Source organism: Varanus komodoensis, unplaced genomic scaffold (assembly GCF_004798865.1).
Source record: "Varanus komodoensis strain SLA01 unplaced genomic scaffold, ASM479886v1 scaffold12, whole genome shotgun sequence".
Classification (NCBI taxonomy): domain Eukaryota; kingdom Metazoa; phylum Chordata; class Lepidosauria; order Squamata; family Varanidae; genus Varanus; species Varanus komodoensis.
In genome coordinates, this window is record NW_025335349.1 from 9,968,994 (window position 1) to 9,992,882 (window position 23,889).

The 23,889-nt window shown below is 40.3% G+C and overlaps 1 protein-coding gene across 4 annotated transcripts in view; it reads right to left on the reverse strand.

Moving 5' to 3' along the window:
* The window catches only part of LOC123019102 (pleckstrin homology domain interacting protein), a 108,674-nt gene that overhangs the window by 37,933 nt on the left and 46,852 nt on the right, over positions 1-23,889 (reverse strand). For all 4 annotated transcript variants that reach the window (XM_044421637.1, XM_044421636.1, XM_044421634.1 and 1 more), the window contains 5 exons: positions 13,119-13,247; positions 8,362-8,587; positions 7,709-7,834; positions 6,313-6,496; positions 5,541-5,664 (listed from right to left, as the gene is read on the reverse strand). In XM_044421637.1, the coding sequence (XP_044277572.1) occupies positions 5,541-5,664; positions 6,313-6,496; positions 7,709-7,834; positions 8,362-8,587; positions 13,119-13,247 (789 nt within the window). The remainder of the gene's footprint in view (positions 1-5,540; positions 5,665-6,312; positions 6,497-7,708; positions 7,835-8,361; positions 8,588-13,118; positions 13,248-23,889) is intronic.

Consider the following 23,889-nt stretch of genomic DNA (forward strand, 5'->3'; position numbering starts at 1 on the left):
AAGCACTTTGGCTCAGAAGTTTATAGGCAGCCAGTGAAAGCCGATCAAAAATGATGTCATGGGCTCAGTCTTTCTTGTCCTGGTTACCAGTCAGGCTGCCACATTCTGTCCAAGTTGCAGGTTCTGAACAGTCTTCAAGAGCTGCCTCAGTGGTCAGTTTCCTCATCCCAAGAACCTTCTCCGCATCCTTACGCTGCACTTGAAGTAACTTTACCATATTTGCGGATAATGCTACTTTATCCTGAAATGACCTGGTTCACACATAGAGGCAAATCCTGAATGTATTAACCATGGTCTGATGAATTCTCCTGAATACATGCAAAGCTAACGAAGAGGCACAGATCTATAGCGAGAGACGAACAGGCACGAGGCACAGCGAACGGCGGTCGCAAAGACTGAGCAAAATGGCGGACACTCTGCTCTATTTATACCACAAAGGGGGAGGGGAGCGGAATTTTCCCGCCAAAAACCGTTAGCTTTCTAATCTTCCAGCCTAGGCACTGCGCAGGCGCAGCAACCCATATGTGTGATGCACAGAGGCCACGACGAAGAACCCCATAGTTAGGGTTGTTAAGCAGAAAAACCTACTAAGAGAGTCCATGGTTTGTTGCTGTGGGTTCATGAACTGTAGGTTGTTTAAACCATGAGCTGTTAACCCCAAATCATGTGTTGTTTGTGGGTCATTTCTCCAGGCTAAGGAGGCAACAGGCAAGAGCCAGTAAAACAGCCCAACCTCTTTACATGCCAGTACTGCAGTGCCACAAACGCAATTGGAATACAGGCACAGAACTGGTGGAGGAGGGGGAAAAAGTCAGGTTGCTTACCTGTAACTGTCATTATTTGAGTAGTTCTCTGTGCATTCACACTGGGGGGAGGGAGCGCTGAGCATGTGTGGAGCTGTTGTTAGGAAGCTTCTATAGCTAAGTGTTCAATTGGATGGGAGCCCTACCTCTTCCTGTTCCAGGTTATCTGGGAGGGGCTCCCACCACTCCCTCAGTTTCACTGAAGCCACCACAGGTCCCAGGAATGAGGGAGGAGTTATTGTGCCAAACCGGTCTGGTCCTGCAGTCTCCTGGCAAAAAAGATCATGCTCATCAAGGGATAACACCAGGTGGAGTTGGTGGGTGGGTTGTGTGAATGCACAGATGACCACTTGAAGAACAACAGCTGCTTGTAAGAAACCGGCTTTCTTCTTCATTGTCTCTGTGCATCACACAGGATGGAAGGGTGGTGTCATCATCAAAGGACATTGGAAAGGACTGCTCTGCTGAAGGAACAGTCTGTTAATGCCTGGACATGCAGCCTGTAGAGTTTGGCAAATGGCAAGGGCATGGACTGTGCAGCCGCTCTACAGATTTCCTGCAGGGAGATCCTGTTAGGAGGGCTGTCAGTATGGTCACTGCTTGGGTGGGGTGAGCCCCTTGCAGAACTGAGATTCTAATGCTGTCTATACGGTAAGCCAAAGAGATGATTCTTATGATCCATCTTGACAATCTGAGTGGAGACCAGGTTCCCCTTGCTTCTTCTGCCATAGCAGATGAAGAGTCTTGGATGGTGGCAAAAAGACTCTGTTCTGGAGCATTAGAGGATGAGAGCCCTCCAGATGTCCAGTGAGTATAGGGTGGACACTACTGAGTTGGTGGGAACAGCAAATGACACTGGAAAAATGATTTCCTGGTTGAACTGGAATGCTGAGATGACCTTTGGAAGGAAGACCAGATCTGGCTTGAACACTGCCTTGCTTCTATGAAAAGTGAGGTAGAGAGGTTCTACTTGAGGGTGCATAGCTCGCTAACACACCTTGTTGATGTGATGGCCATGAGATCTACCTTCCAGAAGAGGCGGAGGCTAACTATAGCGAGTGGCTCAAAGAGCTCCTGAGTTAGAGCATGTAGCATGAGAAGCTCCTGGGTGGCATGCACGGGCAGTTGTGGGAGGGGGGGAGTTTTGGACACCCCTCAGGAACTGGCAGGACAGCAGGTGTGAGAAGACTGGGAACCCTTTCAGTGGAAGGTGGAAGAATAAGATTGCTGCCAGGTACACCTAGATAGAGGCAGGTTCCAGCCCTGGAAGAAGTGAAAGATATGCTCACCAATGGATTCCAGTGAGTTGACATTCTCCTAATGCATGAAGGCATTTCCTCATGGATGGCTTAAGGGCTATGCTGAGGATGGTTCTTCCATTCTGAGGAAGGGTATCTATTGTAGCAACTGTGGTGGAGGGGGTGCATGGTCTCTATGTCTGGGTGAAGAATTTGGCCCTGGTCCTGTGTAATCAGGTCTGGGGTGCATGGGGAGAAGGTTAACATTCTGCAGCATAGTCTGAGGAGACAGTTTTCTCAGCCACAATTACAGAGTGTCTCTGCACTCAGTCATTTGTGTGAGTTGAAGCTCATGTGACTAAGAATGTTGCTCATGCCCACCACGTGGATGGTCATGAGGGTTATGGCCTGTCAATGGACCAATCCCAGATCCTGAAAGCCAGCGTTGTCAATGGGATTGATCATGTGCCACCCAGTTTGTTAAGTATAATACCATGATTGTGTTGTCCATGGCTATCTGGACATGTTGGCTACAAAGGGGCGACTGGAAGGTGATCAGGGCTTTGTGGACAGTTAGCATCTCCAGGAAACTGATGTGCTTGCAGGCTTCGTGGTGGTTCCAATTTCTTTGGGTTTGGAGATCATTGCATTGGCTCCTCACCATGACAGGGATGTGTCTGTAGTGACAGTGACTGATGGTTCTGTGGGGGAGAAGCATGGTAGCATGGTTGTAAGGAAGGGTCCACCAGTGGAGGCTGCTGCAGATGGATGAAGGAATGTTTAGGTGCTTGCCATGGGGATTGTCTGCCATGTGGAATGTATTTGACAAACCATAGTTGTAGGAGCCTCATCCATAGTCTTGCAAAGGGGACCCTGCTACTGTAACTGCTGTAAGGTCAAGACGTTTTTGTATCTGGTGGGCCATGGTGGTTGATTGCATGTTGAGATTGTTGGCCATCTTGGCTAGTGTGGCTGAGGTGTCACTCCCGGTGAGGCATGGGTGAGATGCCCTGGTGTCAAGCTGGTCTCTGAGGGCAGTAGTGCCAAGTAGTCCTGGGAAGTTGTAGACAGAATGCCTTGATGTCTAGCCAGTCTCAGAAGGTGGTGTTGGCCCCCGAGAGCATGCCAAGAACCTTGATGCCAATGTTTGGGATGATGGTCAGGACAGGGACCTGATAGAACTGTCTCTAGGTTCCCCTTCTAATGCTGCCACAGCACAAATGTGCTCAGTCTCAGGGACAGCAACCACTTAGAAGGTGAAACTGCAGATCCTCAAAGCTGAAGCTCGACAGGAATGTTTGTCTCTTTTCTCCCTTGGAGGTGCTGGCAGCATCCATCTTTTTGGGCTGCTTAGAAACTTTCCTGGCTGTGTGGTCGCTAGACAAGTGGCCTGGTTGGGGGAAAGAAAATGGGCAGACCTGCCCCATGTGCCTCTTTAAATGAGCAACCTGGAAGGCCTTTAAAAGTTCGGCCTTCATGTGATGGGCCCAGTGTCGCCTGGTCTGTTTAGTGAAAGGCTTCCACTAAGTCCCTTGTCCTGGCAAAGGAAGCAGAGGTAGTAGCCATCTGAAGAACGGAGCTTGCTGTCACAGCACAGAGCTCCGGAATGCTCTCAAGAATCCCATCAGAGTGGATGGGGAGGCGGAAAAGGCAAGACCCAACTCAGTAACGAACATGAACAGCAGAGACAGAAAGAGGGTAGAAAATTACATTTTTGATTTTTTGTTTTGTTTAAGTAAAGACTGAAGAGTGGATTCATGAAAAAGAGGCCATGGAGGAAGGGAAAGAAAAAAGAAAAATGAGAAAGAGAATGCTAAATACTCAGGTGAGAGGAGAGAACTTCCCAGTCTAGGTACAATAGCAGTTGAAAAGGAACTGAGGAAATGGGTGGGAGCCCTTCCTAAGTAACCTGGAACAGGAAGGGCAGGGCTGCCACCCAATGAAGCTCTTAGCTCTAGAAGTTTCTCAGTGACAGGTCCTGCCTCCATATGGCCAGGGCTTTGTGTCTATCTGAGCCAGAGGCCCTTCTCATAGAACCATCCCCAAAGAGGTGAGGGGGAGGAGTAAATAGGACGGCCTTCTTGGTGGTTGTGCCTCACCTCTGGAATAGGCTCCTCAAAGAAACCTGCCTGGCACCTTCAGTATTAGTGCTTTGGTGCCAGGAAAATACTGTTTTATTTTCCATGTATTTAAAATTGTTTAAATACAGTTTTGGAAATTTGAAATTGAAGTTTTAAGCTGCTATACTCTGCTGTATTGTAGAATCTTTATGGAGGTATTTATTTTATTGTTGGTTTTATTGAAATGTACACTGCTCAGAGAGCCCTAACAGCGGTACAGGCATGGTCTATAAATTTAATAAACAAATATGTATTATGCCCAGAGAATAACCCACCCAGAAACTGAGAAAACAAACAAGCCTGGTCTGATCATTTGATAAATAAACCCTGCAACAAACCATAATTTTAGTAAACCATGAGTTACCATAATGACACTAGCAAATTGGTTACCGGCTACTCAGAAGTCTTTCCCCACACCCTGAAGGCCAAGATATAAAGACCTCTGACTGCTTAGAATACCTCCACTAGCAAATTCAATAGATGAGGTTGCATTATTATTGCCACATAACAGTCTCTAAGATGAGCTTTAGCTTAAGTTTGATTGGATACAGCACAATACTTTCACCATTCCTATTGTCTCTGCCATTTCACTGCTACCAATTCCTCAGACAGCCAAGGCGCTAACATGGGACTGTAAGCAGGAAAAGGGCATTCAGAAGCAAGAAGTGCTGTGCCATTTCCTAACTTTATGGATGTTGATCATCTTAATATTTATATGTGATAGGGACAATTTGAATGCCTAACAGTTCAACAAAACTCACACAATAGTTTTAAGCATTATGACTCATGCAAGTGACTTTCACCCTGTACAAATTAATCCTCAAGAATTACATATCACCTGATTGTACATTCAGACCCAGTTTACTGTCTCACTATGCATAAACATGCATATTAAAAAAGCAGATTTTACATGTTTTATTTCACTACATTGAGCATTTTAAAAGGTAACATATGAGAAAGTTTACATGTAAGCAATAAGCAACTCTCAGATGCTGAATAAGAAGTAGAAAATTACTATTATGAGTTACATGCAAGGAGATCATAGGAGAAACTCTAATACCTTTATTTTTTCCCCTTAAAGCTTAAAGTCAGGGTTGGTAAGGCTTTTCAGAAAGTTTCCAATAAACACATTTGGTCATGTTCTAATATACAATGCATATGCAAATACAGAGAAACTTTATCTACCAAAGCAATTTTCACTTAAAATATAAAGCAACACAGTAAATGATACAAGTATACTGACTTGGCTGCTATTATCTTATAAACTGACTTCTAGCCTAATATTAATCAAGTCTAACCAGCAATAATTGTAATCATGTTGGCTTCCTGCTTAGGCTTGCAGACTTTATGTGCAAGAGAAGCAACAGTGGACTGCCTACCTTAGGCAAAGAAGGTATTTTATTCTCTCTTGGAACATGATTTGCGATGTGTTTTCTCTTCTCTTCTGACCTGTATATCTTTATTTCTTCCTCTCCCTTTGCTGTTCGCCATTCTTCTTGTCTACTGCAGAACAGAAATGTAGATATTAATGCTAACTTATTTCACAATATATTCCTTAGTAAGTGAAATACAAGCTCCATAATGATTTGTACAGGCAGGGGCCACTTGCCCACCCACTCCAATCTGTTTTACTGATATTGATATAACTTTTTCCAAGAAATATTCTAACAACTGCTATGGCTTCTTCTAAAGTGTTAAAACAGGATATTAAAATTGCAGTGTATGCTAACAGTAAAAGCCTATGCTTATTTCCACAAGTGGAGTCTCAGCCTCCAAATTTTTTAGTGAACAGAATTAACTCATTTTATAAAAAGCAAATGCTTATTTCATCTCCATTATGGATAAATATGGACTTTTTAAAAGTATGGTTGAAGACTTCTTTTTTGCAACCTTGTACAGCAATAGTGAAAGATAATACTCAGAACAAGATACAAGATACATACTCAGAACCATGAACTGCATATATTTCAAGACAGATGTGGTTGGTAAGTGTTCTCTAAGAAACTATTACCACAAAAATGAAACTGTACCTCATAGAAAGCATAGCCCAAGAACAGGCTATGAAGGTTTAAAAAAAAACCCTCCCAAAGTTAATTGTAAGCTTAACAATGTACACCTACTGTGACTTGGTATCAAAAGCCTTGTACTTACCTGGATACTCCTGTTGACAACTCTGGCACCACAACTCTTCGACTCCATGCCACCAAGTCTCGTTCAGTAGCAATTTCACTTCTTGGTGCATTGCTATGCATCTGTCGCACTCCCTCAATTTGTCCACTGCGCCTCAATCCCACATTTGGTGGTGAATGCACCTCTGAGGTAGAGTTTACAGAGCCTATGAAATAAAAAATATCAGTTAGTGTCTTCCAATGCTGTGTTGAAAAATGAGAGTATATAATGGCTTCTAACTTTCTGTGGACAAACGGCACTCATGAGATGGTCCCACTGACAGTGGGAAAAGGACACAGGATTTACACATTCGCTATTCTAACCTCACTCCTTGAGAATCTCTTTCCTAGCACTGGGGAACCTTTTAGAACATGGGTGATGATGTTCAGGATTGCAGAGGGAACTATGGAAGATCACCTTCTTCTTCATTAATGGAAAAAAGTCCTTTCTCTTCATGCATGGACAATTCAGAATTGAAGCCAGTCTTATTACACATAGCTTTAAGTTTTGTACTACTCTGGAGATAAATTTCTCAAAGAAACTGAAGACCATATTGTTCATAGTTAGATGGCTGGCAATCTGCATTAGACCTCTCCCACAGGCCCAGATGAAACTTTAGAAGCACTGTCCTTTTATTAAGGCACAATGGGTGGCAGTATAGAAGTGGAAGAAGCCTCTGCCCACGTAAAGAATTGAATTCAAACTGAAACTTCTTCCCTCCCTTTCAGGAAAGCTTCTGACTTTACTTTCAGGGTGGCTGCCGCTGCTTGAAGGCTAGATGGCAGGAATGATGGAGACTGGATGATGGAGACCTATTTGTTTCACTTGTTTTTTCCTGCCTAGGTCAATAATTTTTCTGTCCCCACCCACCATAGCTCTGAAATGTCTCCCTCTTTCTGGTTCTCTTGCTCTGCCTGAACATTTTCATCATATAATCTTGAAATTGCTAACTTATCTTGCCCTTCAGCCTTTTCTTCAAAACTGGATGAATCTAACTGTGCAAACTAATGTGCAAAAGCTGGAACCTCTCTCTACAGCTTCTATGACCTTAGGCAACTACAAGTAGTTCAGGCCCACTTACGAATGATGACCCACTGGTTTTCAAACTGGTGGTTTTTTGCTACATGTTAACTCGGTCAATACAAGCACTATATTCAAATAACTAATTTGCAATTTTAAAGTAAGTGTTTTATGCAATTCTTTCCCGTTAGTTGTTGTAACTGGCAAACACACACACACAGACACATTAATGTCAGAAAATGATTAAAGACAGTTTGTTTTTATTATGCCTTCTTTCTATGAATGTAGTATATTTAATGCATTCCAAAGAGATTTTGCTTATTCAGCTGTTTAAATCAACTAATGGATTTTTCTTTACCCCTGCCAATTCTGCTGGTATTGCTGGTTGCAGCTTCTCCAGACCGCCTCTGATCCTGCTCTTGTTGAAGTCTTTGTATCATGCTGTCCAGAGGGCTAACCTGTTGACTCAAAACCTGGTTTAGTCCTGTGAAAAGTATAATCTGAATTTAGTTTACCAGATTAAAATGCATTTATTTGTATAAATAATTTATTTCTAGGTCCAAATGTAAAAATGTTTATTCCTGAATAAGTTATAGATTGGATGGATCAATTACTTCCTTACACATTTACAATTGCAACTGAACACATTTTGGAAATGCCACCTTCATTAATCTTACCAATGATTGAGGATATATTTATTAAGAGAATTTTGTTAGCCAAAAAGCAGCTGGAAAGCAGCTTAAGTTAGATCACTGCTTACTCATTTGTCTTCCAACTACTTGGCTGATAGAGCCACAAGTATAGAAGCCTTACCAGTGGCACCACACTTTCTTTTATCCAAAAGATATTGGTTCTGTTCTAATCACATGCCCCACTCTCTCCTCTCACATGCCCCACTGCTGAGAACTGTGATTTAGGAAAGGTGCTATGACAGCCCTCTTCAAAATCCTGTTAAATAATGCACACTCAAGAAAATCATTAATAAAGTCTCAAGCTGGATGTTTTGAATACCTGAGGACGTTACCCCCATCTGAGGAATAAGTTGCTCCTCTCTACAGTTTTCACGTCCTGGGACTAATCGCTGGTATCTTGATGGATGAGGATTACCATCAACATCAACCAAAAATGGTGGGGGCATGAGGTGTGGTGCCTGTTGAGTCTGCTCATCCAACACAAAATTGTTTGCATCACGAATGAGAGGCCGATAATCACTGTGAAAGAACATCTGATCTGCTATCTGTAAAATAAGGTTAATTTTAAAATGACAGATAAAACCTGTATTGCATAAGAAGCACCATAGACTTGTATTCAAAAGCAGTTTCACAAAAATACAGTTGTATATTGTGGAAGTTATTTCTTCCAGGACACTTTTGTATTGTTCTTGTTTGCCAGGTTGGAAAGGCAACCAAAAAATAATATTCTCTGTTCAGCCTAGATGTGCAATGGTTTATACTATGGTTTTTCTGATACACCAATGTCAAGAATTAGCTGAGTAATGCCCTCCATTAGATTCAGATACTGTACTGTTCACTGCTTAACAGGTACAAAATAGTATCTCCCTCTCTCTCCTTTAAATCTATTACCATATTTCAATTTTTTTTCACTGCTCTGTTCAATTTTGGTTGGTATTTGTCCTTTTAGTTTTATACTATAGTTTCAAACTTTTCTGTTATGATTTATCATGTTTGAATTTGTTTGAATTGTTGTGACCTACCCAGAGAACTTTGTTACTGACCAGTACAAAAATGTAGTAATAATAATATTGCATTTGCTATATTTATAAATCCATTTTTGCTTGAAACAGCAAAAATGTTGGATTTGGGTGAGTTTTCAATTATGATTACTATGTAGATTTTTTTCAGCAAGCAAAACACAGTTTACTGAAAAGGAATGACATGGTATCTAAAACTTCTGGTAACCTATAACATCTAATATCTAAAGTAAGCTATAATGTACTAGCAATTCTTTAAGTTTTCAGTATCACTTAAAGCAGGGCTAGCATCGCAACATCTCACATTAGCATCCCAATGTTTTTGCATAATGTTCACACAATCAGGATGGTTAAAGACCATGAACAAGGAAGTTTTCTTAGATGGATTACTTATGCAGAGATCTAATTTCCCAATCAATGGTGGCAAAGAAGCAGCACATTAATTATTCTGAGATTGATCTAATATTTAAAAATATCATCTATGTAGCAGTTGCCCTTTATTTGCTTCAAGCACACATTCCAAAAAATATTGTGAATATACATGAACTTTTGCTTTTCAGGTACAAAATGTAGGCCATTCTTAAAAGCCCTGTAGGTACAGGGACATTGTACAGAAAAGCATACAACTTTGCATTTACAAGAATTACCTCCAATATAAAAATAATATCTCTATTGAAATAACATAATGGGGGGTGTCTCTGTACATGTTGTTTAGTGCATATATTAAATGGATTGCTAGTAAACAATGTGAAGATTCCACCATATTTGGCAAACAAAAACATCCAAGGCAGATAATGTCTCCTACCACTGAGAAGGTAGGAATTACGTGCTATAGAATGTTTTACTATTTTCTCCCCTCTTGGTTCTTCCTTAGTTCTGTTTCATGGTCCAGTTTTTAACAGAAAAAATCTCATGCAGTTAGAATACTATAAGCAGGGGTGGGCAACCCACAGGGGCCACCAGTGTTCTCCTCTATAAGTGCCACGGCCTCCCTAATTCTCTCTGTGCCATCGCTCTTGCCATCACATAGAACACACAAGGAGAGTCATCCCACTGCAGCCTGTTAGGCAGTAAAACAGCAGCAGCACAGAAACACAGAAAAGCCACACTGGATCAGACTAAATGTCTGTCTAGTCCAGCATTCCATATAGATGGTGGAAACCAGCTCAAGCAAGACCTTCACCTGCCCAAGCCTATCATCAGCTGGTGTGTGCAGGCATGTCACCCCTTTTAAAGAAGGTAACACATTGCCAGTGATGCTAGTATCCACCAATATTCTCTACTTCCATTGACCTGTCCAATCACTTTTTGAAGCCTTCTAGATCTGTGGCCATCACTACTTCCTTGTGGCAGTGCATTTCATGATTTTAAAATGCACTGCGTGAAGAACTTTCTCTTGTCAGTCCTAAACCTTCCCCAACCTCAGACAGCTTCACAGGATGACCCTGGGTTTGAGCATTGAGGGAGAGGAAGAGTCTTGCTCTCCATTTTCTCCACATCATGCATAATTTTAAGAACTTCTATCCTATATCTCCTTACCCGCCTTTTTCTAAGCTGAACATTCCCAGTTTCTGCAGCTGCTCCTCACAGGGGAGATGCTCCAGCCCCTTGATCATTGTCATTGCCCTTTCTTGTATTTTTTTCCAATTCAATACTGCCCTTATTCAGGTGGGACAAATAGAACTGAACGAAAAGAAACACGGAAACAGAGCTAGTCAGAAGGGGGCTCCAGGACCTTCTAGTCTTGACCCCCGGCTCCGCTCATGAACTACCTATCATGTGGATGTCCAAATACTCTGTGGTCATAACAAGGATTTGTATGGGTGTGGGGGTGATATCTTGGCAGTCCTGTTTTCTATTCCATTCCTAATTATCCATCATTTGCCTTTTGTACAGTGGCTACACACTGGGCCAAAATTTTCATCCAGCTGTCCACTACCACTCTAAGATCCCTTTCTTACTTTGTCACTGCTAGTTCCAACCCCATCAGCTTGTGCTTATAATTGGAATTTTTTGCCCCAACATGCATTAATTTACACTTACTTATACTGAACTGCATTTGCCATTTAGGTGTCCATTCCACCAGCTTGATGAGATTCCTTTGGAGTACCTCATAATCTCTTATTGTTTTGACCATTCTAAATAGTTTAGTGTCATCAGCAAACTTGGCCACTTCCCTACTCACTCTTAATTTTAAATCATTTATGAATAGGTTGAAAAGAATTGGTCCTAATACAGACCCCCCCCCCCCCAAGGACAACACTGGAGTCATCTCTCCTTTGGGAGAAATTACCAATTACCATTACCACCCATGTCAACCTGCTAGTTGACTTTCTCAAAAACCTGTAATAGGTTTGTGAGACAAGACTTCTCCTTATGGAAATGACGCTGACTTTTTCTCATCATGGATTGTCCCTCTATAAGTCTACTGATTCTATTTTTAATGATGCTTTCAAGCAGTTTACCCAGAACAGATGGCAAGCTAACTGGCCTGTAATTTTCTGGATCCCCCCAGATCCCTTTCTAAAAATTGGTGTTACATTTTCCATTTTCCAAACTCCTGGTATACGAGCAGCTGTTTGGCAGGCTGGCAGAAGCCCAATTCTGATGAGAGAAAAAGCACATGGGATTGGTTCTCTTCAGATGCCCTGGTTTCCATCAGAACTAGGCATGAGATGGGGAGAAAATTAAATGTAGTTTTAAAGTGTTATACATTCTTAGTTTTGTCTTGCTTAGGGTCTTGAAATTGCTTAGGGTCTTCCAGACACAATAAGGGAACTCTAGCAAAAACTGAAGCAAAAGTCATTCTGACAGTGAGTACAGCTGTCTGGTGGGAATTTCTGGTACTAAAGGCAAGGTTTTTTTCCCTTCATAACCCTCTTAAAGCTGGATCTCCAACTTTTCTGTAATTTCTTTTGATAACTAGGTTGCCATCAAAACATCTTTCTGAAACCCTGTGCCTTCCAGATTTTTGAAGTATAGCCCCCAGGATTCTGAGCCACTGGAATCCTGCATGCTGGGGGTGATGGGAGTAAAACTTCAAAACATCTGGAATGCATCAAATTGGGCAGGATGAACAAAATTCATCTTAGATCCTCTATCACCCATTGTTCAAAGCTGAGACATGTAACTTGTACCCCCTAATTGTTTGTACTATAAACACAAGCCAGTATGGCTAATGGTCAGGGAATATGGGCATTATAACACAAAACATTGGAAGAGAACCAGGTATAGGGTTTTTAAGAAAAATTATCAAAGTTTTAGAAAGTATTTAGAGGTGCAACCCATTCTGAGAACTATGGTGTTTAAAAAAAACCAGGATTGCAGAGCTTTCTAAAAAAAATTTTAATGACATTCCTCAAGATAAGGTAGGCACCAGACAAATTACAGTGGAGAACACTGCCTGAACTCAGAGCTCCATCACACTCTGTAGCACTCCATTGCCAAAAGTAGTTTCAGCTGCATTTTAAATTTAGTTATTCAGTGCTACTAGATGACTAGACAATGAACACCAATCCTTACAAAGGTTCCCCTAAAGCAGAAGCAGGAGCTGCTTCCCAGTCTTTTCTCAAAGCACCTTCCTCTTGGTGGACATAAAGATCACCCCACCACCTGAAGCACTGAAACCAACTTCAAAAGAAAACTGCTGGACTGCCAGTGTATCTCTAAAATCAAGATTAAATCCAATCAAATGATATTAAGCCAAAATAGCTTTGAGAAGCTTAGATTCAGTAGGAATATTTGCATTAATTCGTTTCCATCACAAGTTACAGAGGTAAATTCAATTTTAACGGCTATATCATACTAGTATTTACCCTTAAATATTCTAAGTGGCAATTTCAGGAAAGCCATAAAGCAACCAAGAGCTACAGAACCATACTTGTGCTCTTTTAAGTGCAAAGAGGAAAAAATAATGCTAGAAGGTAAATAGAGCGGTATTTGGATATAAACTTCAGTCATGCTGAAAGGCCATTTGATCCATTAGTTGGATGTAGTTCATCACTCTTGTACAGAAGCTACAAGTTAAACAAATTCAATACTTGTTTCTTTATACTACCTTGTCGTATTTGCTACTTGAGCCAAAGCCAAAGATCAGAAGATGACCATGAGAATCTGTACATGCAAAATGCTGGCCATCAGGAGAGCATTTGCAGTCAAATACTGCCCCATGTCCTTGTCCTTCAATCTGAAATACAGCAACACACAAATTAACAGACATCTAGAAAACTGTCATACCACTTTTAAACAGACGTCCATTAGAAACCTATTAAAATAATAATGCTGTTAGATGCAAACTACATTCAACATGTCATGGGGGGGTTACTTGTAAGCCCGGTAAACCATTATTTAATTAATATTAGATTTTCTATGTCTTAGCATTTTAAGGAAAAGCATATGGTTATTCAAACTGATTTATGTTTAAGTCTTTAAGTTAACTTTAAGGAAGAACGTGTCTTTTCTAAGGAAGAATATCATTTCCTTCACTGTATGTCCAATATACATGTTAAGCTGTGACAAGAAAAAATACACTGCTAAGAAACAAGTCTCACTGAACTTGCGTATGCTAAACATGTTTATAATCAGGATACTGAATTTAAAGTGAAAATTAAAAAGAAACTGTAAAGAAAAAAATTCCATCACATGACAGCAAAACAGTTTTCTGTGGCCTCTTCGCACACAAGGTCAAAACCATATACAGATTCCAGTTACTAATCATTCTTGGTTTTTCTGACTGAGTGTAATGGAATTCTGTATGCTTTGTATTTGCCCAACATTTCCCACTACAATGGGATATATTACATGGATTAGGTGTTTATACAGTCGAACTGACCGCTTGCAACTCATCTAACGAACTGCAAATATTTTTAAAAGGATTTTACCTGATACTCATTTTCTGTTTTCCAGTTCCATTAATCCAGAACAAATGGGTTTTTGTTTTTCCCTGTAACCTGTCAATCAAGCACAGGTGACCAATCACCACTCTGAACTTCATACTCTAAATACTCTACCAAAATTCCCAACTGCAAAATTTCAGTAGCACTTGAGCAAAATTTCCTTCGTCCTACCTGTAAGCAAGCTATGAAGCAGAAACGCAAGCAATGAAATGGGGGGGGGGGGGGGTCTTTCCACAAATAACCCAACTAAAGGCACAGTCCTATGCAGGTTTAGATAGAAAAAAGTCCTATTCCCAGTATTCTTCATCTGAGAGTTGTAGGACTTTTTCGGTCTAAATCTTCTAGGATAGCACCCTAACTGACAGTGAAAACCTAGAAACAAACTATGACAGTCCTATAACTACTAGATAAATTAGGATATGCAACTTAACAGATGCAACTATTGTTTTAACTCCACACTCCTCAAAGTCATAGACCATATCTGAATTACTAGAATTTTGCAACAAAATTAGATGTGCTTCTGGAGTACCAAGTAAAAAGTCACAGACTGAGTTTGCACAATACAATAACCCATTGTGGGTGACAATCCATGGTGAGTTGTCATGTCATATGAACCTTGACCACTGTCTGAAGTGTGGCTTGTTCACAAACAGCAAGACACCCTATCAACATACAGTTTGTTGTAGGTGTTGCTGAACCCACAGTGGATTGTTGTGTCATCTGAACCCCACCCCCTTACTGCTCTTCTCAACTAGTCCAAGTCATCACCAGTGCTATCCACCCCATGCCCAAGTGGCACAGTGGAGGAAATGTCACTGGCTTTGTGTCTTCCAGCACTATCTGTGGCTTCTCACCATCAGTTTCTTTCCAGAGATGACAAATAGGATTTGACAGCTACTGCCAGCCCCTTCAAAGTGCCCAAGTGCAAGTTTGGAGGGGCTTTCAGTGGTTTGTTGTCCTCCCCACTTTAGTGCAAGACATTTATACAAATTTCTGTACTTTTTGTTAACTGGACTTTCACAAGTGCACAGATGTGCATTTGTGCAAGTCTACCAGACTCACCTAAACAATATCCTAAGGCCTTCCGTTGTCAAAGAGCAACAGGCACCCATCACAGGCACTGACCCAGAAACAATGGTTTATTTACCTTGATTTCTCTTGACTGCTATTTCTCTTGACCAGAGGGGCTGCCAAGAGAAAGCAAAGCCACCAGTTACCTTTCTTCACAAAAGGGGGTGGCTAGTTGATCGCCCCTGTTCACAGCAAGGAATCCTAGCATTTGCTTTTTAGACTTGTTTCTTTGACAGGTTCCTTGCACTTTTTCCAATTTCCAAGGAAAGCCACTCTTTTTTACAGAAGAGTGAAGGTGTGAGAGCTAGCTCTCAAAGCTACCCACAGTTTATTGATAGGGGTTATGTGCATTCATGCCTACATTTTCCACTGTCCAAAATAAAAAAAACCCTGTATAGTACTGTCAAAAAATTGTTTTTAAAAGGAACCAGCATTTTAACAGCTATCCTTGCATCCTGCCAAAATCTGCTCCTGAAGTGTAGATAGGCCTTCTCATGCTCCCTGCTTTGGAATCATGTGAGGGACATACAGAGCCACAGAGTTTAACTATCCATCTTTAGAAACCTCAGTTACTTCTCAAGCATTTTGATCTCTCCCTACCTTCTGTAAATGAAAAGGCAAAAATTGAATTATATTGCATTGCTGCAATAAACAGAACTTATATGAAGGTGTTTTGTTTGTGGTGTTTGCCTCTCCTGGACCTAACCCCGGCACTTTGGTGTTAAATCAGTAACAGGATGTCTCTGCCAAAAAGTTACAAAAAATTAGAAAGATATATTGCTGAAGCAACTAAGGCAATGTGCACCAGACTGTAGTAACAAGCAATGGTCTCTGTTTCAATGGGGAGAAAAGTACAAAAAGGAATCAACTAGTGGAGAAAGGGAAAGTATAACTTGAAACAATTTTATACTTTACTGTCAAAAGATGTTTGGACCTTTTTTAAAAATCTGGTCCATCTCTGATTACTGAGCAAACTAAAGTGATGGTGTCAGCCATGTTTATCTTTCCACTCAATTGCTGAACCTTCCTGTCCTCCTCATCATACTTTCCTTTATAGTCCAAAACCCCAGCATCAAAGCTGAATTAAAGTGAGGTACGGTGGGGTTAATTTAACTCATCCACATACATAGTTTGCTTTTATAATTACATTCACCATGCTTTATATATGAATAAAATACATGAACATACTGCCATCCTAAATGGCCACCTTCTTCCAGGTGAATATGCTTTATATTTTAAGAACCGCTTTGGAAGGTTTCCTCTGAGTGCCCTCCACAATGATAAAATGTTTAGGACTATAACTTTATATTGGGTCAGACCATTAGGAAAATGAGAGAAGTTCTGCTGGATCAGGCCAAAGGTCTATGCAGTCATTCTTTTCCACAATGACAAACTAGATGCCCTTGGGAAATCCAAAAACAGCATATGACCATGATAGGACTTTCCTACTCTTGTTCCCAGCATACTCTTTCTGATACTGAAGTTAATATATAGCCATTATGACTAGTAGCCACTGATAGCCTTAACCACCATGCATTTATCTAATCCCTTTCTAAACCTGTTCAAGTTCGTGAGCATCATTACACCTTGCAGAAGTGAATTCCACAGCTTAACTATTCAACGTGAGAGTATTCCTTTTATTTGTCCTAATTTCCCACAATTCAGCTTCACTCACATGCCTCCAGGTTCTAGTGTTATAGGTTTTCTCCCTATGTTCTGATCCCACACTATGTATACTTGCATATTCATTGTTCATCTAGCATATTGCATTCATTGCATATTCATTGTTCATGTATACTTGTATACTATGTATGCTGTACTATGTATACTTGCATATTCATTGTTCATCTAGCTTAGTATTGTCTCTAAACTGGCAGTGAAGTCCAAGGGAGGGCCTGTTCATTGGTAGTGTGTTTATGGAGCACTTGTCAGACAGGTCTGAAAGGCACTAAAACTGGTATCCTTTTAAGTCCCAGATTAAGCATACAAATGTTTTAAACACACACACACAGAGAGAGGCTATGCTCAGGTAATTAATAAACTAAGATACAAACAATCTCCATGCATTGCACACAGTAACTTTTTTCCTTCCTTCACACAAAGGGAAGAGGAAAGTGCCTGCATACTACTGCAACAGTTCTATAGTACTTTGAAGAGCTATACTTTAAAAACATAAAAGTATTTCTATGCTGTGTGGAAGCTTCAAGTATTCTGTTGTTGGTATATTAACATGGTTATATAAGGGGAAAAAACAGGTATACTGTCAAACTGAAAGGCATTAACAGAATGCCATTCTCAATTATCCCATATGTCCCAGTGCTACGTATCTCTGATCCAACTCCTTCTATTGAAGTTACAATTCTTCAATAAACTGAAAATTTATTTAAAGAACAGTCAAATAGAATTGTTCTAAGCTCAGCAGCTATCTTATAGCTATGAGATATAGCTGTATCTATATCCTTATCCTGAGGTAGATTTCAAAACAAGTATACTTTTGTTTCATAAGAAATACTTCTAAATTCTCTAAGACAGACAGAGTGGCGTAGTGCTTGGAGTGTTGGAAAGCAACTCAGAATATCCAGGTTCTACTCCCCCCGGGCCATGAATCTCACTGGGTGACTTTTGGCACTCACAGACTCTCAGCCTACCTCACAGGGTGGTGGTTGTGAGGTTAAAATGAAGAAGAGGAGAAACTTGGGTTCCTTGCAAAAAGAAGAGAAGGAGGTAGAAATGTAATACTAATACTGTAGCACCTCTGAAAACAAAGCCATTATGAATGTTCTCTTTTATAGTTATCTCACATCAGTGCTACTCTTATGAACAGCAATGTAAGGCTTGTGAAGTCTATCTACAAATTTATTCAACACAATTAGTTTATTTTGAAAAGACATCTGACTATCCAGTTTAGCTTTCTGTTTATGGCTAGGGCAGCATGTACAACATAACCTAATATTCACCTTGACTAGAAAGTAAGTCCTGAGTTCAATGGAACTTCTTTCCACATGCATCCAAATGGGAGTGAAACCTTAACATTTAAAGGTAACAGTCGGGGAGTTTTACAATGCTGCAAAAATACGGATCAGGAATAAAAATATGAAATGAAGAACAGGTTTTCCGCAAGTTGTATTGTCTAATTATTAAATTTACAGCAAAATTATGATGTCCCCCAAACTTTCAAACAGAAGGACCGTATGATAAAATAACTTGAGAAGCAACTTTTGGGTTTTTGCTGGTTCAACTTTATCTAATCCTTTTATATAGCACTACTTTCAGCATAAGAAAATAAGTGAAAACCCCAAGGCTTTAAAAAAAGTCAGTCTAAGATGTGGAATAACTATGAGTAGTACACAATTTAACCTCTGCTTGATTTACAAGTTTACAAGAACCCATTTGCTCTGAATTAGTAGAAAGTATTCACAGTATCCAAAAAGAATCTAGGCAAAAAGAATTCAATTATAATTTTCAATAAATTTCAAAGGCTCTTTTACAGCAGCATTTCACCACAGAGTTTAAAATGAGGAGCCCTTGTATCAGGCAGAGCTTCTATGATGCCATGTTCAAAACAACAATATACACAAATCATTTATACACAACTTTTACAAATACAGAGAAAGAAAGTAGTTTGGATTTATTCATAAAACAGGCTTACAGAGAATATGATTTGTTCTAGGCAAAGAGACAGTGGTTGCATTTGGAAAATCAGATCTTGCCTTAATAAGCTGAGATATGAACAAGCCTTTTGCCTGTGCATACAGTCTCTTTGTTCCTCCCTTTGCATGCGCAGCAGTTTAACCAGGAAGTCTGTAATATGAAGGGGAGGAGACTTAGTGCACAAGCAAAGGATTTATCCATATGTTGGTTCATTTAGTAAATTGTCTGAATCAGGTTACTGAACCTTTTTCTTCCTTTCAGATTACTAATCTACTGTATATACTAGGGTATGTATACAGGTGAGTTGGTGAACATTTTTGTGGGTGTCCATTTGGTATAGAAATCAACTCATCTCAACATATTCCCATGTATATTATGTTTCCATTTACAAAATTAGAGTCATCTAGGTTCAGGCTTCCTGAACATATGAAGATAAGTCATGGTTTAACTGGTCTGAACAGAAACTCCCCCATCTTCTCCCCTTTCACAATTGGCTCCTGTGCCAACATCATGGTTTCTTTAAACCACAGTTCCCCATTACATATGAACAAGGACATTCTGGTTTGATTCCTGCTTAATCTTCTGAATATTACACCACATCCCCTACGTTCTTTAAATAGTTCTGTCATGACATGTAATCATTGCTGATACAGGTTAAAATCTGCTAAATACAATGAGCCCCACCTGGGGCTCCTGTTCTTCATCCTGTACTCATAATATTTTTTTCAATTATTATTTTTATGCTTCCTAACATTATGCTATCCATTTATGGCCACATTTTCTTATGATTGGTGGATATACTCTTTAAATTGATTCAAATTCAGTCCAGATTATGAGCCAGATTGCAACAGTCTAGCGACTGTCCAATATGGCTGCAGTTCCCAAAATGTGTTCTGCAGAACCCTAAGGTTCCACAAAAACCTCATAGGGGTTCCACGAAAAATCTCAGAAATCAAATTTAAAAAGGGTTTTAAAATGAAACCACACAAGGGTTTTAAAATGAAACCACACTATTTGATTGTCAGTTGGCATCCAAGCAGCAAACAAGGAAATGCATCACATAATTTGGTTCCTAGGACTCTACTTTGTAATGCTAGGAATAATCAAGACAATTCATTTGGGATATTACCCTATATTTGCTTTATTCATTCATTATATTTAAAATGTTTTCTCTTTATTTCCCAACCTACTACATTATGCAAAGCACTCAGGCAATAGGAGCAGATGAAAGAAGGAAGAACATTGTGGGTTCACAATGCTTAGTAAAAATCAGGGATAGCATTTGGGTTCTGCAAGAAAAAAAAAAACCTTCACAAAGGTTCTATGACTGAAAAAGTTTGGGAACCACTGCAATACACAATGAGATAAGCTGTCCTATTAAAATAAACTGAGGGAGAAAGGTTTTTAACTCTACCCAGCTATATTAATTGGATTTGATAATCACTTATCAAATCCAAGCTTTCCGGGGAAAAACACCTGGCTTTGGAAATAAAACAACTTTTGTGGTATGACTGTCACATTGAGAGATAGGGAGAGCGGGACTTTACTTGTACTTGTGTACCTCTCAGTGGCTTTAGATAGCATCAGCTATTATAATCCTTCTAGACAAGCTATCAGAGTTGGAAGGTATTGCTAAAAGATTACTGGTCTGTCTCATAGCAGTTACACTACATGGTTCCTCAGGTCACACCCTGCATAGCTTTCAATAGTTACATGAAACCCACTAGGAAAAGGTACCTGGGGAGGAGGGCTGAGTTTTCACTGATATGCAGATGATACACAAATCTATCTCTTGTTTTTATCTAATACAGGTGGTGACAAAGTTGATGTTTTGAATCAGTGATTCAACACAGTAAAGAACTGGTTGAGGGCCAATAAATAGTCTTAATCCAGACAAGAAAGAAAACCTATGGGTAGCCTTTCTGCCTGGGTCAGTGATGCTCATCTTGCTCCGGGGTAGTTCCTTCCAAAACAGAGGGTCCACAATCATTCTGGCCCTGAGTACAATATTCAATGTTGACGGAAAACACATGTGCACACATGCATGTGCGTACACATAACCATCATTCTATTTTACTTTCTTTGTTAGAGAGCTTGACAGTAATTTCCCATTGCTTTCCAAACATCCCCTCCAACATGCCTCCTAGTTTCCAAAGCTATTTCACTGAAATTAATATAATGAAAGAAATTGGTTTAATTTACTCTTATTAATTATATATATTTCTTTTTACATAATTATTTGGTTAATTTAATTTAACTAATATACCCTACCAGTTTCATTTCACTCCAATATCGGCTTCATTTGCACTTCTAAAAAGAAAAGAAGCCAGGGCTCCTCATAGTTGCCTCTTATTTCTCTCTCAGCAGAAGCAATATCATACGCAAGCATAAGGTCACAGCAGCTGACATATAAAATATTGGGGGAGGGGGCTGTTTTCAGTCCATAAACTGTGCAGTCTTGCACAGGTGGCCTCAGTTGCTTCAAGTGCATTTTATTAGTGCATACTGATTTGCCAGTTACTACCCTAACTAGACAGAGATAGCCTCACAGCAGTTACTCACACTCTGCAACCTCCTGTTTGGATTACTGCATTGGGTGAGTCTGCACAACACAGTAACCAGTACTGAAAATAAGCTATACAAGGTGGGGAGTTCATAGATCAGGTTCAATGGTTTGTGTACCCCTCCTTCCTGAGCAGTCATCCACCTGGTAACCTAACTTAGTGGCAATGACATCTTGTATCCCCTCCCTATTGAGATCACAAACCCTTTTGTGCTATTTGTAGCTCTCCCTCTCCTTTTTTGAAATTTCTTTTTGTGGTCTTTCAGGTGATAGCCCTTCCCAAGTGCTTAAGCAACATACAGAAAGGATTGCCACTGGTTCACCACACTTTTTAATGTAATGTAATCTGTATGTTTCCCTGTTCAGACTATCCAGCTTAGCCTTGCTCAAACAGAAGGCTAAAAGGAAGACTTACTTTTGACAGCTGTCAAAAATAGGTACTCTTGTAAATAGGGTGGATTGCATTTTTTTCTCCATTGCAGCATATCTAGAGTTTCAGGAAAAGGTGAGAGCACAGGGAACAAAGAGAGCAATAAAAACTCAGGACTTCATTGTGGATGGTGAGGGTGCCCCCACTTTTCACAAGAAAAGATCCCTCCTTACTTTGCTCTCTCATCATAGCTGCCAAGAGAGTGCTAAGGAAAACATAAACCCATTTGCAGCCTCTCTGGGTATGTCCATAGCTGGTGCCTGCTAAACTTTGACAACAGACACCTCCCAAGACAGTGCCCACAGAAAGCTCTTATTTCAGACCCCCATAAGTATGTGCCTCTGCACTTGCACAAGACTAAAATTCTATTTTAAATTAAAATATTTGTGCAAATTTCTTGCACTAATTTTTTTTTAAAAAGTTGATGAACCAGTGACAGCACTTCCATTGGAGGGACTGTCAGTAGCAGTCAATTGAGTAACCATGCAAAGTAACTTCCAAAAGAGAATGGGATATCCTGTGACAAGTACAAAGGGGCTTATGATTGGCATGGGGGGGGGGAGCCATGCTCCACTGTGCTGCTTGGGCACTGGCGGGGCAGCTCTAACTGCTGGTGCCCAGTTGACCCCAGCAAGAGTACCAAGAAGATGCTGTCACTCTTACCAAGTGGCTCGCCCATCACTCATCACAGTGGGGCTGATTACCAGAGTTTGAACAACAAGACTATGGGTTCAACGATGTCTACAACAAGTCATAGGTTGTCAGAGTGGACTGTTGCCCACAAGCAAGCCACCCTGAAGGAAGCAGTCCAGATTCACATCACATGACAATCTACATAGCTAGTTATCCAGCAAATGAGTTATACATGGGGATGCCTCTGAAAACTGTCTATAAACTTTAGTTAAGTCCAAACCAGGACGATTAGACTATTAATTGGGACTGGCTCATATAATCATATAATAGTAATAATCTGTCATCTGCATGGCTTACCAGTCCATTTCCACACCCTAGTTATTGATGCCGGTTTTAACCCTTAAAGATCTATAAGGCTTGCCAGCAGGTTATCTGAAAGAGCATCTTCTTATATAGCAACTAAGACCATAAGGTCATCACTCAAGGCCCTCTTCCAGATACTCCTGCCAAATGAAATAAGGTAGCTGGCTACGAGAGGGGGCATTGTCAATGGTGATATTGATTAGCATCTTCTTATACTAATTTAACTATATACTGATATTACAGCCTGAGTAAGAATGGGCCCACAAGGGTCCCTCTCAGATTCCATCTCATTGGAAAAAGGCATTAAGCATGACTGCTTACTTGATCCCATTTATTTAATTTTTATATCAATGATATTGTTGGCAGCCATGAATTCACAAAGCTTTTTCTCCCCTTCAATGGATGGAAAATCTCTGTGTTAATGAATGCTGATAATATGGCTCTTATTTGTTATATTGAGATTGGACTTAGAAGATTACTGGCCAGATTAGCTGCTTACTGTGAAAGGGAAAAACTAAAGTTTAATTATAGTAAAACAAAGATGGTCATCTTTGACAAAACTAATACCAAACATAGATGGACAATTAAGGCTCAACAAATAGAGCAATGCCCCTCTTTTAAGTACTTGGGAATTACTTTCCACAAGTCCCTTTCATAGAAAGCACACCTATCTACTGCTTTGATAACTGCCCAGAGAATAGTAGGTGCTATTTTACCATTCTTTTGCCCCTGCACTTAAAATATTTCAGGGCAAGATGATAGCCCACATGTTGTATGGGGCTGAGATTTGGGGGTGGGATGAAAAGGCCATTGCCCAATTAGAAGTAGTCCAAAACAACTTCATAAGGAAGATTTTGGGCCTCCCCCAGGGCATGCCTGCTGCCTATTTAAGGATGGAAGTAGGGCTACCTTCTATCGCTGTTAGAGTACACCTTTCTGGGGCATTATAAAAAATTAGAAACCCTTCAAGAATCCCACCTTGCCAAACTCTGTTTTCTCCATTACAAAGTCAGAAATCAATGGACTAAACTACTGTATCTCATCCTACAAATGTATTCCCTGAAACCCTTGGATGAACTCAGATACTGGGACAGAGAAAACATAAGAGATTGGCTTTTTGTAAAGGATGCCAACAAAGACACCACCGTAGTCCAATCATCCAAATTTTCACTTTGGTACCATCAGTATAAAAACATACAGGTTTTTCCCAGTACCTGGAGAA